This window comes from Netta rufina, assembly GCF_964035555.1.
Source record: "Netta rufina genome assembly, chromosome: 26".
Classification (NCBI taxonomy): Eukaryota; Metazoa; Chordata; class Aves; order Anseriformes; family Anatidae; genus Netta; species Netta rufina.
The window spans coordinates 5,250,910-5,268,581 of NC_140150.1; the positions used below are offsets into that span (position 1 = coordinate 5,250,910).

At 54.0% G+C, this 17,672-nt stretch overlaps 1 protein-coding gene across 3 annotated transcripts in view; it reads left to right on the forward strand.

The window, feature by feature from the left end:
* The first annotated feature begins 1,693 nt into the window (after positions 1–1,693).
* Positions 1,694–17,672, forward strand: part of ILRUN (inflammation and lipid regulator with UBA-like and NBR1-like domains) — a 29,652-nt gene continuing 13,673 nt past the window's right edge. Inside the window, exons 1-2 of one of the 3 annotated variants that reach the window (XM_084301915.1) lie at positions 1,694–2,067; positions 15,227–15,381. In XM_084301915.1, coding sequence (XP_084158041.1) covers positions 1,910–2,067; positions 15,227–15,381 — 313 coding nt within the window. In that variant the 5' untranslated portion in view covers positions 1,694–1,909. Of the gene's footprint in view, positions 2,068–10,018; positions 10,174–13,485; positions 13,592–15,226; positions 15,382–17,672 lie in introns of those variants that run through there. The other 2 variants (XM_084301917.1, XM_084301916.1) reach the window with 2 other exon arrangements.

Consider the following 17,672-nt stretch of genomic DNA (forward strand, 5'->3'; position numbering starts at 1 on the left):
GGAGCTCCAGGAGGAGCCCTGGGGGCTGCCTCTGCTGGGGCTGGCGGCTCAGGGCACAGAAAAGGGGGCGGCTGCATCCCCCCGCACCCTGCCCTGGGATGTTTGTGCACATTGACGAGGTTTCCCCTCAGCCTTCTCTTTTCCAGGCTAACCGGGCCCAGTCCTCCCCGCCTGGCCTCATAAAACAGTCCCCAGTCACCTCAGCACCCTCCTCAGCACTCGCTCCATGGCCCTCAATCACACAATCATTAGGGTTGGAGAAGCCCTCCAGGGTCACCTGCTCCAAGCACCCCCTGCCACCACTGTCCCCACTGAGCCGTGTCCCCAAGCACCAGCCCCAACCTCTCCTTTAGCACCACTTGGCCTGGGGAGCCCACAAAAAGAGGCTTGGTGTTGGGCAGGGAGCAGGGTCAGGCTGCTAATGGCTGCCAGAAGCAGCCTGGGGGCCGCAGGCTGCTTGGGGGCTGCACCAGGAGCCTTGTTCGTGCTTGTTTCAGTGCCACTGGGCAAAGCTCTCCTCACATGAAACACAACCATGTGGGTTGTGAGTCCTGTGGGGCACCGTGGGGCTGGGGATGAAGCCAGGTGCTGTCTGGAAACAGGGCAGGAGGCAGCTGGGTGGTTGGTGCTGTGTATCCCTGCTGGGCCTGGTACAGGAGCCACAGCAAAGCTGGGCTGGTTTCTGCACCTGCAGAGTGGTGCCACAGACCCTGCCCTGGCCCAAACAGCTGCGACCTCGTGAGCCCAGCGTTGTCCAGGCCCAACTGAATCACCACGGCCTCTGTTACTCACTAAGTGGGCACCCAACCAGCACCATGCAGCAATACACGGGGTGTTTGTTTGCCCTGAGACCTTCCTGCGTGTTTCACTGCCCAGCCCCCGCTGTGACTTCCAGCCTCATTTACACCCCTCTTCTCCCACGGTACCACAAATTCTTCCACCCGCACACCAAAAACACAATTTGGGCACCATGAGGGCACCATGCCCTTCACCTGGGGCAGTCCTGCACCCCCCCAGTGCCCTAGTGCTTGCTGTGCAAACTGCACGTGGAGCTCCTGTAACCCCCAGCCGAGCCGGGATGTGGCTTAGGACAGGGACACCTCAGGTAAGGCAGCGCGTTTGATGGAAAACCTTGTTTATTTACAATAACATGCTAAATTTGTACAACAGAGCCTTTATTTTCTTAGTTTGTGCCCCCCAGCACTGCCAGGGAGGCTTCTGCCTTCCTCAACAGCCAGGATTCGCACTGCTGAGGCCCAGGACCGCCGGACCCACAGCGAGGAGCGGAATTGAGGCGAAAAACGACGATTTGAGGAAAATTCCAGGCCGCGAGGCCCCTGCCCCCCCCCCCCCCCCAACCCGTCGCCATCCCGGCAGCCCTTGCGCCTCGCCACGCCCCAGCGCCTCCCGTCACGTGACCGCTCCCGCATCCACAAACACTCTCGCTCTCCTCCCCGCGCCGCCTCCCATATATGGCAGCGCGCGCGCGGCGGGGGGGGAGGAGGGCGGGGCGCATGCAAATCCCTCGCCTCCCATTCGCCGGCGTGGGGGGCCGACGTCACGCGGCGCGCGCGCCGCGCGGGGCTAAACGCCCTCTTTCCGCGCGCTCTAGCCCCTCCCCCAGCTCGGCCGCCGCGCCGCGGCGTCACAAGGCGCGCGGGGCGGGGCGGCGCATGCGCAGTGCCCACGCCCGACGCCCGCGCCCCCTCCCCTGCCGCCCGCCCGCCCCCCGCCGTGCCCTCACCTCCCCCCCCCCACACCCTCACCCCCCCCCCCCATCGCCCCCATGCGGCGCTGAGCGGCGGCGGCGGCGGCCCCGGGAGCGGCCCCGGCAGCCGGGGGGGGCGGCAGCGGCAGCAGCAGCGGCGGCGGCGGCAGCCCCGGGGGGGTGGTGGTCGGCGGAGGAGCCATGGAGGGCATGGACGTGGACCTGGACGCGGAGCTGATGCAGAAGTTCAGCTGCCTGGGCACCACCGACAAGGACGTGCTGATCGGCGAGTTCCAGCGCCTGCTCGGCTTCCAGCTCAGCCCCGCCGGCTGCGCCTTCTTCCTCGACATGACCAACTGGTGAGGACGGGGGGGGGGAGGCTGAGGGGTTGAGGGGAGGCTGTGGGGTCGGGGGAGGCTGTGGGGAGGCTGTGGGGTTGGGGGTAGGCTGAGGGGTGGCTGTGGGGTCGGGGGAGGCCCGTGGAGGCCGTGGGGGGGCCTCCAGGCTCGGGGGAGGTTGGGGGGGAGGCTGTGGGGTCGTGAGAGGCCCGTGGAGGCCATGGGGAGGCCGCCGGGCTCGAGGGGAGGCTGAGGAGAGGCTGCGGGGTCGGGGGAGGCCAAAGGGCCTGGGGAAGGACCCGAGGAGGCCTTGGGGGGCTGGGGGAGGCTGAGGGGAGGCTGGGGGGCTGGGGGAGGCCACAGGGCGACAGGGGGAGGCTGGAGGGGGGCTGGGGGAGGCCGCTGGGCGAGGGGAGGCCGCAAAGGGAGTGGGGGAGGCCGCCCCGAGCTGCCCAAGGGGGCGTTGGGCCCCAGGGGAGGCCGCAGGGGCCTGGAGGAGGCCCAGGGAGGCCACAGGGGGCTGGGGGAGGCTGCCCCGAGCCCCCTCCGAGGGGGTGTCCTGCCTGGCCCCTGCCCCACAGAGGGAGGCCGGTGCCTGGTGGAGGCTCTGGGGTGGGGGCAGGCGGGCAGGGAGCCCCCCAGGGGGATTTCTCCAAGCCTGGGGCTCGGTTTTCGGCCTCCCCCCCCGGTGCTGGTGGCGTTGGCAGCCCGTGGGTCAAAGGGCTGCGGGCTGTTAACCAGTGACCAGCTCCTGGCACCGCTCCGCCGCGGGGACGGAGGGCGAGCGGCCTCGGCGCGGGCAGGGCCCGGCCGTGGGGTCTGCAGGAGGGGGGAGAGCGGGGCAGAAAGGCTCAGCCTCCGCGGGGAAGTTGCCTGGGTGTTGGGTGAAGGTGCAGCGTCTGCTCGTCAGCTGGGGCAGCCTTCAAAAACTGTGCTTTTTGGGGTGTTTTGAGGTTGTAAAAGCTCCTCGGCGCTGTCCCGGGGAAAAAGGAGAAGCAGAGGTAGTCAGGGAAGCTGCAAGTCGAGGAAAAAATGTGGGAAAGATGTGATTTAATGGTGGAAAATAGAAAGCAGGGGGGTTAGGGGGGCACAGGGGGAAGGAATGGTATGGGATTGTTGCTCCTTGTTGCCACCTGCAACCTTAAAAGGTCCCGGCTGTGGTGCGCAGGGCACCGACCCTCACGGTGTGTTCACGCTGCGGGTGCAGGAGGGACGAGTGCCGTGCTCCAGACACAACAAAAGTTACCTAAACTGCCCTTAGGTTTTTTTAACGATCTTCCATCAAGTCCAGGAGCCTCGGGTTCGAAGCTTGGAATCCGAGTTGAAGGCCTTGATATCAACAGCTGGGGGAGGGAAAACGCTTCCAGGGAATTGTGGAGCTAATCAATAGTCATGAGACAACTTGGGAACCTCCTTCCTTCCCTCTTCCTGCGGACCTGGAGTGAGCCCTGATGGCAGACGTGCAGCTGCAGAGGGAGTGAGGGAATAGCAAATAATGCCGCGTGCGTTGTGAGCTGAGAAATGCAAAAGAGTCTCTTCAGTGTGCAGGGGTTTGTGCTGGGGAAGTGTTTCACAGCAGAAAATGCTTCCCCGCCTCCTTCGTGTTGTGGCGATAGTAGGAATAAGAGTACCTGTGCTGTAGGTACTGCTTTGCAAGGTGATACTGGAGGGTTTTGGTGTGTGGTTTTTCCCTGTGATGTTCCGTGGGAGAGCAGAAACCTCAGCAGAGTCCTGGGAAGGACCTGGGGGTTCCTAGCGAGGTGGCTGTGTGTAACTGTGATGTTCCTCGTGTGTGTTGAAGAAGTTCTCTTCTCCAGGAATATTTCGTTTCTTTCGCAGTATCAGTTTCTTAAATACAATCTTAGAACTATTTTTTATGTTTTAGTCACAGTCAAAAATCTGAAACGATCAAAGGAACTCTCATTTCACAGCTTCAGCGCCAAAGCTCTAGGAACACAATAAATTTTTAGTGTTTTTTCGGTGTTTATAAGCCTCGTTGGATGGGTGGGAGGGTGTGTAAAAGGAAATGTGACAACGTGGGGTAACGCATACAGCGCTCTGCGAAAATTAGCGCAGGCTGCGGTGTGATTGCTCCCGAAATGGGCTGGGAGCCCGGCGGGGTTTTGCCTTTCAGCAGCCCGGGCACGGCCGGGGGTGCTGCCAGCCCGCTGTGGGTGTTCTTGCCAGGATGCTCGGGTGCTGCCCCGCGGGATCGCCCGTCCCCTGTGCCTGTCACCCCACGGCGTGTGGTCCTGCTGTCTTCCTGCCCCGTTCTCCAGCTCCCACCTCCTTGGGATACCGGCCTGAGCGCTCTGCCCCTGCTCCCTGGTGTTATAAAAAGCTTCGGCCACGTTTTCCTCTCCTGGCAGCACCTCCCCTTCGTCGTGCTGCGCACCTCCAGGCTGCGACCTGAGGTGGTGGCAGGCAGTGCCGCCGTGTGGGGGCTGATTCCTGATTCCTTGCCCAGGAATTAGGGCCTGGATCTTCCATCAGCAGCCCTGCCCTGCCAAAAATCCCTCTGGGTGAGACCGCCGAGTCACTTCTCCTGCTGGTAAAGGTTCGGCTCCTCTCCTGGGAGGTGATTCCTCCCTCTCCACGCCAGGATCGATGTCTGGCCGCAGGAAATGGCGAGGGAGCTCGCAGCAGGGCCGAGAGGTGCAGCCTGAGTGCTCCTCAGATACGCTCGTACGGGTTAATTAAGAACTTTTTTCACGAGTGCAGCAGGCGGCTCTTTGATGATAATGATGCAGTCACCAGACCTGGAGCTACTTCCTTGTTCTAGGCCTTTGAGATAGCGCAGCGAGCGAGCCGAGCTGGGGTGTGCTTTGAACGAATGTTTCCAGGGCTGTCATTAGGAATTGTGTGTGATGTATCAAAAATGAATCCCCACTTCTGGGGAGAGACGAATTGTTTTAAAACAGCTTTTTTTTTTTTTTTGATAACTTGCAAAAGAATCTGTTGGTTGTGAAGAAATGTGAGCTGTGGGTCGCCTTCAGGTCTGTCCGCATCTGCAGCTGACCCCGAGCTGCTCGCTGTGCTTTCCAAGCATTTTGCAGGCCGGGGCAGCGCTCAGGAAGCTGCCAGCTGCTTTTATTAGCGACACTGCAGAGGTGCTTCAGGTGGAACATACACATCCTGAGGTTCCGAGGCCGGTCTTTGATCTTCAGGTAAGACAGGTTAAGCGCTTGGAGTTGTCTTTTTCCCTGTTATTTAAACGCTTTCCTCGAGTTGGGCCTCCTGTGAATTGCACGGGGGGTTCTGACCTGCTCCAGCTCAGCTTCCTGCTGCCCGGGTCCTTCAGGGGCTGCTGTTATGGCTTCAGGACCTCGGTGTTTTTTTGGGGTTATTAAAGGGTCCAGAGGTTGGCCGAGAGGTTGAGCTTTTAGCCTAAAACCAGGAGCAAGCTCCAAAAGATGTCGAGGCCCTGAAATGTTTCTTCCTCAGGAGCAGAACCGCAGCCGAGTCGCAGGGTGTTTTGCTGCCACGGTGTCTGGGATCAAACCCAGCTCCGGCAAATGGGTCCCTGTGCTGTGGCTCCCTCCCCTCTGGGTGTTTTGGGGGGTCCCAGGAGGGTTTTTGGGGGGGTGCTGCGGTTCCAGGCGCTGGCTGGGGACATGTCCGAGCTTGTCCAGGCTCCGCAGTCTCACCCTGCTGCGTCCCAAACCCCTTTTGGAAAGCCTTTGTGTTCATTTATGTCTTAAATTTCGGGGTTGGTTAGGTCAGCAGGGAACAAATCTCATCTGGGCTCTGCACACGGTGGCCCTGACGTGGCAGCAGGGGTTGGTGGGACCCGGGCACATTCAGAAAACACTAGAAAGCAAATTTAGAGATGCCCCGACTGGCCATCAGCTGTGAGGAGCAGTGGAAATGTAAAAAACGGGGAAACTGTGCACAGAATGGGCCTCTTGTTTGCTTTTGTTGTTACGCTCCTGTAAGGCCCCTTGCTTGGAAGTCATGGGACTCTTCCCAGCTGATAGGGAAATCGTGCTGGGACACGGAAGAGGAAACTCGATTCACGGGAAATCGCACCAAATTTCAGGGGGAGAGGTTGCAGGGGGGGGACGTGAGCCCCTTGGGTTCTGTGTAGCTGGGCTTGGGCAGCTGGTGGTGGTGCTGGGTTTCAGCCCCTGTGTCAGTGCAGGTGGCTCTGAGGGGATTCCACCTCAGAAGATTTATTTAATGCAGGCATATTTCAATAATTTACGTCTCGTGTTTGTTTACATTCTTTTTTCACTTTTGCTTAGCTGATTTCTGTTCGTCTGGTAGGTGTGATACTGGTATTTAATTGTAACACTCCAGGTAACAATGGTTTCCATTGCGTTTAAAAAGGCAAAACAGCACTTTATTGCTGTGAACCTGAGACTTTTGGATCTATGGTGGGGGAAAAAAAAAGGTGTTTAAGGTCCTTTTTTTGTGAGGCAGTCAGATCTCTTCTGGAGGTTTTCTTTTTTAGCATGCTCAGAAGAATTTGTAGCTCTGACCTGGTTTCTCCAGTACTCCAGAGAATTTTCTGTGAAAATAATTATAGGTTACTTTATCTCTGAAAATACTCCAGGAAGCCGCCGTGGCGTTGCTGTACGGTGGCAGGGTGTTTCTGTAGGATCGAGGGGAGCTGAGGTGAGGTGGGGATCAGCAGCCGGCGGCGATTCTCACATCAGCAACGTGAATTTCTCTGGCATCGTGATGATTTATCTAACACTTAGGTGTGAGTTTTATTGATCACGGAGAGAAGGCAGAATATTGGATCTTAAAATTAAAATGGCCTTGTAAATAGATCGGGTTTGTCCCCAGGCACCGGGTTTACCGGGACCCCCAGGCAGCAGGCGTCCTGCAGATGATGCCTTTCCCACAACGAGGAGCCCCTCGTGCTCCTGAGCTCCGTTTCCAGACCTTGGAGGTGTTCACAAGACAAAACGCATTCAGGTGTCCTCTGTTAACAGTTTTTTTGACTGCTTTTCTGTAGAAGATCTCCAATTTTGTGTCAGGAAGACCCTGGGCTCAAAGTGCTCCAGCTTGGGCACCAGGGCCGGGAGCGGTGCGTGGCAGCTCGTCACCTCCCAGCCTTCTCCTGCTGTGTGTGAAGGGTTTGCTGGTGCACCGTGCAGAGCCACCCCCTGGTAAATCTTCGACTCCAGCCCTCCAGGAGCCGTGTGTTGTGCTCCTGGGGAACCAGAGGGCAGACGTGAGGCCGTGCCAAGGCAGACGCGTAAAGTTTTTAGGCATTACCTCCTGGGATATGAATGCTGAGGTGGAACGTGTGGCCTCAGCTGCCTCTGTCCCTGCGCCAGCCAACCTTTGATCATGAGGTGATACCAAAAGCCAGTTTATTGATCTGGGTACGGAGCTGCACGTTCGGTCTGGTAGAGAGCTGCGTGCAGCCGATTGCATTAAAACACCTGAGGTTTTATTCCAGCTCTCCATTAAACACCAGCACCTCCCGAAGAATGCAGTTGATCTCTCAAATCAAAACACTGCTTTATTGCATTTTTTAGATGCAAATATTTAGGAGCAGCTCTAGCACTGCTGATCAAACACTTCTGGTTACAGACCCAACGTGCTGCCAGGTTTGTTTTTGTTGTGTGCCGGTTGTGGGGGCAAACATCTGCTGCTGGCATCGAGATCTCCATTCTAGCTTTTATTTGCAGATCTTGAACGGAGCACGAACTAATTAATTTCATTTCCTCTGCTGTTTGAAGGCAGTGTTTCTGCTGATGTCCAGTAAACTAATCAGCTGCTATCAGAGAGCTCCATCCGATGAGAGATGTTGTGTCTGGCTGCATTTGCTGAGTTTTCCTCTCTTCTTCTACTTGTGAAGTCAAAGGGAAGGCAGGATATAAAACAAGCGGTAGGATTTCTTTTCCCCAAAACAATGAATGTAAACTCTCGTTCCCCGTTCATATTAGAATTGTTGGATTTGCCACCAAAAACTTACTGTGCCAGTGGGGAGTTGTGGTGTCTGTGCTTAGCCTTAGAAGGGGTCGGGGTCCCTGCTCTCCGTGTCTGTCTGCTCTTTGTCTCAGTCCTCGGGACTCCCGTAACTTCCCTTTTGCTTACCCACGGCCCCATAAGTCTGAGGGCAACGTTCCCGGCGCTGCTTTCACAAATCACAAGCCCGGTGTTGATGCTCCTTTGGTTCTGGGCAGGCTGTGGGGGGAATCTCCAGCCCTTGAGTTCCTGGAGGAGACAAACCTGGGACAAAACAGGCTTTGAAATCAAGTTTGTCTTCCCTGGAAACTTCTTTGGGTTAACTCGGAACGGGTCCAGCATCTGGTAGGGAGGAGGTAGCGGGCGGTGGGAGGATCGGGGCAGGCTGGCAGTCCCGTGGCTGCTGCTCAGCGGTGCCTACGTAGGCTCCTTCGTACCCTGTCTGGGGAGCAGAAAATAGTTTTTAACAGCTTAATTCATTGCGGTGGCTCAAAGCATCGTGGATGTATGCTTAATATGTGTGAGCTGTTGTAGACTGTTGGATCTCTGCGCAACTGTCCCCTGATGTCACTAAAAACGAGAAAATGAGAGAATTAATCAGCTGGAAAATGTTTTCTTGGACAGCTTTTATTTAAAGCATTAAAAAAAGCACAACTCTTCTCCTGAAAAGCTCAAATACTTGATACAAGTAATCTGAATGAAAGGTAGACTTACAACGCGATGTATTTTTAACTGCAGAGCGTTGTTACCGTGCTGTGCCCGCGCTGCAGACCCACCCGGGATGGGTGCGCGTGGCGCGGAGCTGCAGGCAGGAGCTGGGTGCGATGTAATTTTAGTCTAGCTGGGCTGCCCAGCATGCCTGAACTTGTTCTCAGACAGTTTCTGTAGCTTAATCCCCCATTACTCGAACGCAGACAATTATAGATTGGTGACATGGTTTGTGCTGAGGAATTAGCGCTCGGGGAACCTGCAGCGTACCGGCAGCGCGCTGGCTTCCCGCTGGGACGGGCTGGTGCCCGCGTCCGGGGGCAGCAGGTAGGGAGCAGCTCCTGCTGGGACGTTCACAAAACATTTTAGCTCAGACTTCGAGCTCCTGGCCGCCTGCTTTAGGAGGGTTCAGCTGCTGGGGTCTGGGGCTCGCGGCAGCGTCGCAGCCTTGGTTCTGCCACTGAGACGCTGCAGGGTGGGGTGAGCACTCAGCTGGGACTGTGGTGATGGGTACGGTGCCTTTGTACCTGTCTGTGTGCATCTAAAAGCCTGTTCAAGAGACTTCTGGTGGAGTGGGGTGTCCTGAAAACAGTACATCTTCAGTGTCTGCTCACTTGCTGCCCCTGGATGAGAGCAACATTGCGTTCAGTCATTGCAGGTTTGGAACATCCCGCTTGTATTTCAGAGCTGGCTGCTTTCAGCTGAAACAATCACCTGTTTTTCTGTGGCTTCATGTAAGAAAATGCCTGAGCTTCAAATCAGCCAGCTTTTTCTCCCCTCCCTTAAGCCGTGTAAGTTCAGCTGAAAGCTTTCAGCTTCGCTCTGTGGTCCTTTTGGATCCCCAAAGCCTCACGAGGTAGTTTCCCAGCCTCATGTTTAGTGTAAGAGGTCAGCTCTGAAGGTAACTGATGTGCAAATTTGGCTTTCAGGAGCGTTGTTTATTGAAAGCTACTCACTGATTAAAATTTCCAGTCCTTCAAAACATCTTGAGAGTCCTTCCAGTTAATTGCCCTGTGTTGTCTCCGCTGAAAATGTTTGAATTCAGCTCCAGGTAGAAGCGCTTCCCTGCGGTGTCAAGTCTCTCCCCCGAGCTTCTGCTAATGTTTCGAGGTGCCTTCTGCTTCAGGAGCAGTAAGTAGCTGTTTGAGGTGGCCTAACCCGGAGTGCTCTCAGTCCAGTTCCCCAGCAGCTGAGGAAATCAGATCCCAAGGGGATGTTGGGTGCTGAGACGAAAGGAGCAGGCCGAGGATTGCCTCACTGGGATGTGCTCCTCAGGCATTTTGAGTCCCTCCCACCTGCATCACGCGGAGCTGTTCCTTTACTCAGGAGGGAGAAGTTCCCCAGCTGCTGCACTACTTCTCTTGCACACCTTTGTTTTTAGCAAAGGCTGCCTTGTGGGGTGCCGGGGTGCCCGGCTACACATTGCTTTGGGGAGCGGGAAGGACCTGAGAAGGGCGAGAATTCAGTCATGGAAGGAGTGCTGCCCAGAAAGCAGTAAGTATTTAGCCCCGTGTCACTGCTTAGCTTTTTGCACTGCATCTTTCAGGAGGACAGCACCCCGGGGCTGTGGTTCCCGTGCCAAGAGCTGCCTGTGGGTGCTGAGATCGCGCCACGCTCGGGCACCAGGCGTGGGGCACTTCTGTGCTCAGCCCCTGGGAGGGAGAGAAACACAACCTGGCACTCGCTTCAGCACAGCTGCTCTGCGCAACGCCGTGACAGAGTCCATTTGTCAGAGTGCTTTCTACTTGACTTAATCATTGTCCTCAGCTCGCTGTCCTTGTATGATACAAGGGCTGCATCCTGCATGAGATTTGGAGTTGAAGGCATTGCACTGATTACCTTTGTTTCTCCTGGCAGCTCAGGAGGGTCGCTGCTGGGAGTCCCACCGTGAGCTCCTAATAGGTGGTAGGAGAGGGCAAGAGCTGATAGGGACAAACTGCCGGCTGCTTTCTGAGCTGGAGTGGCTGCCTCGTGGTCATTTGGATTCATCGAAGAATTTTATGGGAAATGAGAACTTGTAGGTTCCCGTAACAGTTGAAATTTTAATTATGAAGTTGTTGCTTTCTGATGAAAGTGGTACTTAGGGGTGGAATTCCCGTGTCGTGACGACCTTCAGAGAGTCAGTCAGCCTGCGGGCTGCAAGGGATTTTTCCCCTGTAGTTCAGAACTTGAAGCTGCTGGATGGAAAACAAAACCAAAATACAATCCGTGCGTGTAGTGGAAGAGGTGCAGGAGGTTGCAGGTACCGGATGGTGCAGGATTCTCCCAGCTCACTTTCTCTGCCTGTTCTGGGTGTGTTTGGCAGCACTCCTGCCATCCCTTGCCCTGTGTGCTGCAATGACCTGCTTGTTGCCTCCCAAGACGCCCACGGAGGCATGCTGGTGATGTGTGGCAAGAGCTGAGCCTTTTCTTGGTAACAGGAGGACGAGGTGCTGTGCATGTGCTTTCTGCAGAAGGCAGGGGTGAGTAAGCCTCAGTACCTCGGTTTCTTCATTCTCGTACCCAAGAATTCAATTTTAAAACACCACACCACCACCGAGACACGTCCAGGTACCCGGGTGCTGCTGCTTGTGTGCACCGGGGCCGGGTTGCGAGAGGAGCCCTCTGCTTTGTGAATCGATTGGGAAGAGTTTCTTTCATTTGTGAGTGCTGCACGGTGACCTAGTTAATTGGGAGTAATTACTGTCTAAATATATTGGTTTAACATAACAAAAGGCTGTCTGGAAAAAACCCGGGAAGGGAAAGAATGGCTCAAGATAAACCACCTCTTTGCAAACACTTAAGAGTTGTTAAGGGACATCTCCAGAGCTATTAGCAGAGGAGGTTTTAACTTTGCTGGTGTAATTTAGCTCCTGAGGCTTGAAACAAAGCGGCAGAGCAGAGGAATGGACTTGGAAAGGGACGCGCTCTCCGCTTCTGGGGGCAGCAGTTTGCTGGGAAAACACTGGATAGGTAAATCGGGATGCCTTTGGGGAGGAAGGAGCGGGATTCCCGCAGTTAGAATGGGTCTGATACACACAGCTGCAATCCTTATCTGCTGCCTTCTGCCCTCCCTCTCCAAAACCTTTTTGGACTGGGGTTGGACGTGGCTGTGGTCGGCACACCTCGTGTGGCCGGATCCCGTGGGACCTGCTCTGTGCGCCCAGCTCCGCGCTGCTGCTGCCCTGAAAGGGGAAAAATTGCTTCATTTCGGCACCGAGCGCCTGGCACCTGGAGGGCTGTCCTGAGACAGAGGCAGCAGCGCGGCCGTCCCTGTAATTAGGATAGATCAGTCACGTAAATTACACAGGGCTTGGCGTGCTCATCTTACAGCTCGGGAGCTGTCTGGTTTATAATAGGAATTTATCTCATGCGGAGGGGCAGCGTGGTGGGTGGCACACCTCGGGGGGAGACGGGGCAGGCGCGGGTGTGCACGGGAAGCCTGCAGCCGATAACCCCTGCCTCTCACCCCTTCCTCTCACCCCTTCCTCTCGGGGGCTTGGCTCTGTGTTCCTGTCCCCAGGTGTCTGGGCACGAGGGTAAAGACACAGTAATAACAGCAGTGGATGCACACAGGCGAATTTAAGGGTGATACAGGAATAAGGAAAGGTGCTCGCCTTTCCTGATTAAAATCTGCTGCTCTGCTGCATTCAGTGGAAGGAAGGAGGCAGAGGGGGCACTTGTGCTCGGTCCCCGAGGTGCAAATCACCGCGCTGCAGCTTGCTGCGCCCCTCTGCAGGTGATAGCTGCCACCCTGAGCAGGGGGCTGCCTTCACACCCACACCCAGCCCTGTCTGGGGACAGGGAGCGAGGGGCAGCATCCCTTGGGAAGAGCCCAGACGAAGGCAGTGGGGCTGTGCTGCTCGCTGTGCCCGCAGTGTGAGCGCCGCGGGGATCTCTGCAGCCGCACGGCGCCTATCTCCTCGGGTCGGCTGTGTCAAAGGACAGCGTGGGGCAGATTTGCTTTGTCATCCTGACTTTGGCTCTTGCTACTTTCAATTTCTCTTTGGTTTCTGGAAGCTTCCTTTTAATTCTCCAGGGGGAAGGCCGGGGGGCATCAAAGCACGCGCGGGTGCTGACCCCGACCAAAACCTGCGGCGGTGACTGGGATGGGGGCAGGAGGGTGGCTTTGGGGTGCCCGATGGCAGAAAGGTGGCGAATCTGTTTGTTTGCCACGTGCTTTTCTTCGGTTAGTTTTTAACTAAAGGCTGCGGAGGGCTGGAGCCGTTTCCCAATGGCAAAGCAAGCAATGAAATATGACCCAGGGAGGGGAAGGGAGCTGGCAGGCAGCCTGTGTGCACAAATAGCCCACTACCTTTCGGAGCGGGTTTACAGCCAAGCAAACAAAACAGCGCAGGCTGCCTTGCAGAGAATTACAGAAGAAATCTCCCCCGTGGAACTGCTGTTTTCTCTTTCTTAATGCCAATAAAATGTTGTTACTCCCGATCCCAGAGTCGTAGCACGCAAGGACAGTGCAGGACGTCTGAAAATGGGTTTGTGTAGCAGTGGATTAGGAGGAGAAAGAGCTGCGTCGCTGTCTTTTGTAGCTCTCACAAAGCCTTTTGCCTCGGATCGCTGTAACACTGGAGGAAATTGTCGTGAAAACCGAGCTGCAGCTCGTGGTGTTAGCTGGTTGGGCGAGCAGGAGGCTCTTGGCACGGCCCTGCTGCAAGTTATGTAAATCTCGTGCCGTGTATAAGCAACAGGCGGCTGCTGACGTAAAGCCGAGCGTTTGTCTCCGGTTATTGGCGAACGTGACACGCACCCTTCCTGCAGCATTCGCCCGAGCTGCCTGTATTAAATATAGCCCCGACGCTCCGAAGTGGAAAACGTCTCGAGCTGAATAATGGCTTCTGGTCCGAAATTCAGCGCTCGAAATGTGGGAGTCCTGCCGGGAGGCTGGTCTGTTGCCCCGTGGTGCCCAGCCCTGTCGGTGTGTTAGCAGCAAAAGCTCTGGTGTGGGGTTGGAGGGTTTGCTGCGCCGGGCAGAGCGCCCCTCCGGGGCCACCTCGTGCCTTGGCTGAGCTGTGGGAGATGTCAGGATGTCAGCGGGCAGTGGCATCGTCTTCTGGTGGCTCCGGGGACTGGTGCATCTGTTGTTCAGGTGTCCCCCGGTGTGGGTGGCTCTCAGATCTGATTGTCCCCCTCTGACCCAAGCTCTGGTGCCGTTAGCTGCTGCTTTGGGGTCCTGTGTGTAAGCAGTCAGTGCCGCTTCTCTCCCAGGTGGTTTTGGTTTTACACAATATCAGATTTTCTTTTTTCCCTCGAGCGCTGTAGGTCTCGAGCAGGAGGCAGTTCCTTTGCTCACTGTTTCGAGTCCCTTTCCAGCTGGCAAGCAGCCCCCGGAGCCCTCTGTTTGCTCTTTCTCAGGGTCATGCTGCAAATGTTTCTCCTGCTTTCACCTTGGCTTTCTGGCTGGGGGTTGGACACCTGACACTCCACCAAACAATGCTTACCCTCCATAAATCACCGCACCACACAGCTTCTGACCACCCTTCTGTAGGGCTTCTGCTCTAGGTGGCGATTCCTGGTTCTTGATTTGTTTTTGTCTTGCTTAAAAAAAGCAAAATAGCTCTGTGTGATCACAAAGCAGCTGTTATGCCCGGTGCTTTCGGTGCGATTTTGCTCATCCCCATTCTCACAGCACCTACTCACCGCATGTAAATGAGGGCCACAACCCTGCAGCCATGCGTAAACAGAGGAATTACATGATTTGCCACAACACTTACATAATAACATAATAGTATATCGTGGAATGGCAGCTCAGCCTCATGAATCCTCTTCCTGTTTGACTGCTCCTCTTTTCAAATTAATTACCCTACGAGTTTCCAGCTACGCCGTGACCATGAATCAATAGCACTTGTGGCTTTCTGCGTGTCCGTAATATATCACAGCCTTCCACTGCCACTTGTTTGGGATCAGTACGAATGTTTGTTCGTCCTGGACGGTTTGTAAGTTCCTCTGAGCTGTGACGATCCAGAGCTGAGCAGGCACCTGATGATTAATAAGTAGTCAGGGAGTGCTCGTGGCTCACACGACTGCGTTTCACAAGCAGCAGGGCTTGAGTTATTGTCCGTAGTTGCTGATGCCCTTTAGCCTTCAGAGTTATCAGCAGTGTGCTTTGTGTTTTGCTCATCTTACGCTCCTCTGAATCTTTTGTGCCAACATAAAACGAAGTTGAGTTCTCTTGAAATTAGCTGCAGAAACGAGGCAGATATAAAGAGCTGTCCACACACCACTGCCCAGCACTCACCCGCTGTCCCTCCAAGTTGTTGTCGAGTCCCATAGGGTGGAGCCCTAAAAGGCTGAGTTCCGGGGTTTCCAGTGAAAACAAGAAGCAGCAAAGTGATCTAAAGTAGTGTCTATAGAAGGTAAAAAGCTATGTTTCGAGCTCTGTTATCTTGCAGAATCCGTGTATGATAAAGATGGAGGGTTTAGGAAAATGTGAGCGGCAGAGTTCATCTAATCAGGATAATATTTTTACTGTTTAGGCTGACCCACGTGGACCTCTCAAGAGGACCCGGCTCACCCGTGTACTTAAGGCTGTAATCTGCTTTTTGCTTTCTAGGAACCTACAAGCCGCCATTGGAGCCTATTATGACTTTGAGAGCCCAAATATCAACGTACCCTCCATGTCCTTTGTTGAAGATGTCACCATCGGGGAAGGAGAGTCCATCCCTCCTGACACCCAGTTTACAAAAACATGGAGGATACAGAACACAGGTAAGTCCCTCGGACTGCAGCAAAGCCCATGTCACGTGCATTAGGCGGTGAGGTGACACGGTGGCAGATCTCATGGAGGAGCTGCAGCTCAAGGCAGGAGGTCCGTGCGCACCTCACTCAGACCAGAGCCACCCCGTTACTGGAGGAGGTACCTCCAGTACCTTTGCGTATCCCTTCTCACGTCAGCACAAATGCGTGGCTCATTGTGCAGCTTGGTCAGTGCCCCAGTCCTGTTCTTCCTGCCACCACGTAAGCAAAAGCTCTAGGGAACTGCTGTAGGAAGAGGCAGGTAAATAGAAAACGAAATACGTGTTTGTTTTCATTTTGTTGCTGGCAGTAGTTAAATCTGAGAGTAGATTAAGAATCCTTAGCTAGTCTTTGTTTATGATCACTTAAACAAATGGAACATGTTCTTGAGTTGGTGAAGAGATCCCGTTAAGTCCCAAAGCCTTTTAGCTCATGACCAGCCTGTGAATAGTACCACTACACTGCTTTGCCCCCTTGTTTCTGATTGTCACTGTCACTTCGTTGGGCTCTTGGTAGAAATGTGTTCTCTGTGGAGGCAGAGATCTAACCTGAGAGGAGGTGGCTGTGCAAGGGGAACGTGGCAGGTACCTTTTACTTTTCAGTACCCTTTTGTCCGAATTGCTTTTTCATGCGTTAGGAGGATGCAGGGCTGGCGATGCCACATTCCAGGGTGAGATAAGTCAAAGCAGGGACCGAAATCCAGGAAGTGAGACCAGGCAGAATGCCTTCCCAGTGCTTAATCTGTTGGGATGTAGTCAGAGAGAAATGAGATCCAAGGATGCAAAGGGGAATACCTTGCCTTTGACTGTTGCAATGACAGGATGTTGCATTGATGTTTAACCTGTGCCTGACTTTAATTGACCTGCTTGTACTTCTGTGAAGAAGCATGATAGCACAACGAGGTATAATGCCATGAATCATCATGAGTAATGTACAGCTACGTTAGTGCTTTTACTGGTAAATAGCTGCAGTGCTTGAGTGCTGTACACATTTGTGCTAAATATCGAAGTACAACAAAGACTAAAACACTAGTAAAAATCTAAGTATTTCATCAGGATACCGGAGGTAAGGACAGTAACATATAAACACTGTATTCTAGAGAAAGGCCTTAATTATTTCCATTTACTTTTTTCTGTTTCACTTATGCCGTTGCACTATAGCTTGCTTAAACTCCTGTAATGTTCAAAAGTGGCATTTTTTTAATAACTGTCTCAAATCTTACGAATGTAGTAGGTTTGATGGATCTAGTTTCTCCACTCCTGGTATTTGCGTGTGCTATGACTACACCCCCTTTCTGGCTCCTTTCAGATCCTTCCTGATGCATTCTTTCCTGCATGTAAATCCAGCCCTAATTTAACATCCTCGTTTAAGCAGTGTTTCATTGTTCTTGGTACGTTTGACCTTCTGAAATCCCTGGGCCTGCTGAAATGAGGAAGGGTAGTTACAGTTAATCTTGACTCCTGAGCTCCTGGCAAGGCCAAAATTTGTTTTGGCTTCTGTGTGGGTTAAAGCCTGACTTCTTAAGAAGTACATCTGTGCTCTAATACTGGTGCTGGAGGCCAACTCCTGTTAAAATCATGCTGTTGGGGCATGTTTTAGTTAAATATGCCTTCACGTACTGTGTTATGACTGAAGTTTAAGCAGAACCACAGCATTTTATAACTATTTTAAGGTTTAATTAAGATATAATATCAAAGGACTGTAGTGTTTCCAGATAATATCTGCTTGTTTGGTAGATAACTGAAGTAAAGCCAAGGTTTTTAACAACTCTACAGGAACCCTTGATTAAATGAACGTGGTCCTAGAACAAGAAATACCTGAGGCATGTGTCACGGAGGTGCTTGGTGGCTGACATGTGTGACAAGCAGGGCTCTGGGAGATTGTCGGTTTTAAGCAGTAAAGCTGGGTTCAGCCAGGTTATTGTGTGTTATTAAAAACTAATACCCTGCTCTGATACCTTCCAGGACGGTGCTTGGCCAAAAGATCAGTTTGTGTGGTGAGAGCAGTGCTGAAAGAGCAGCAGGATTTAAGACTTATTTCCTCTTCCCACTCTACCCCCAGCTGCTGCTGGCTCTGCAGGACAGTTACTACAATTTATCATCTCCCGCGAGATGAGTGTACCGAAATAGAATGACATAATCATCATTTCATTTTATGGGGCTTATCAGTTGCAGCATTCTAGGCACCTTGCAAGCCTAAAGCCATTAAACCTGATAAAAATCACATCAATTATTTAAACTAAACCCTGTTGCTGGGCTGCCAGC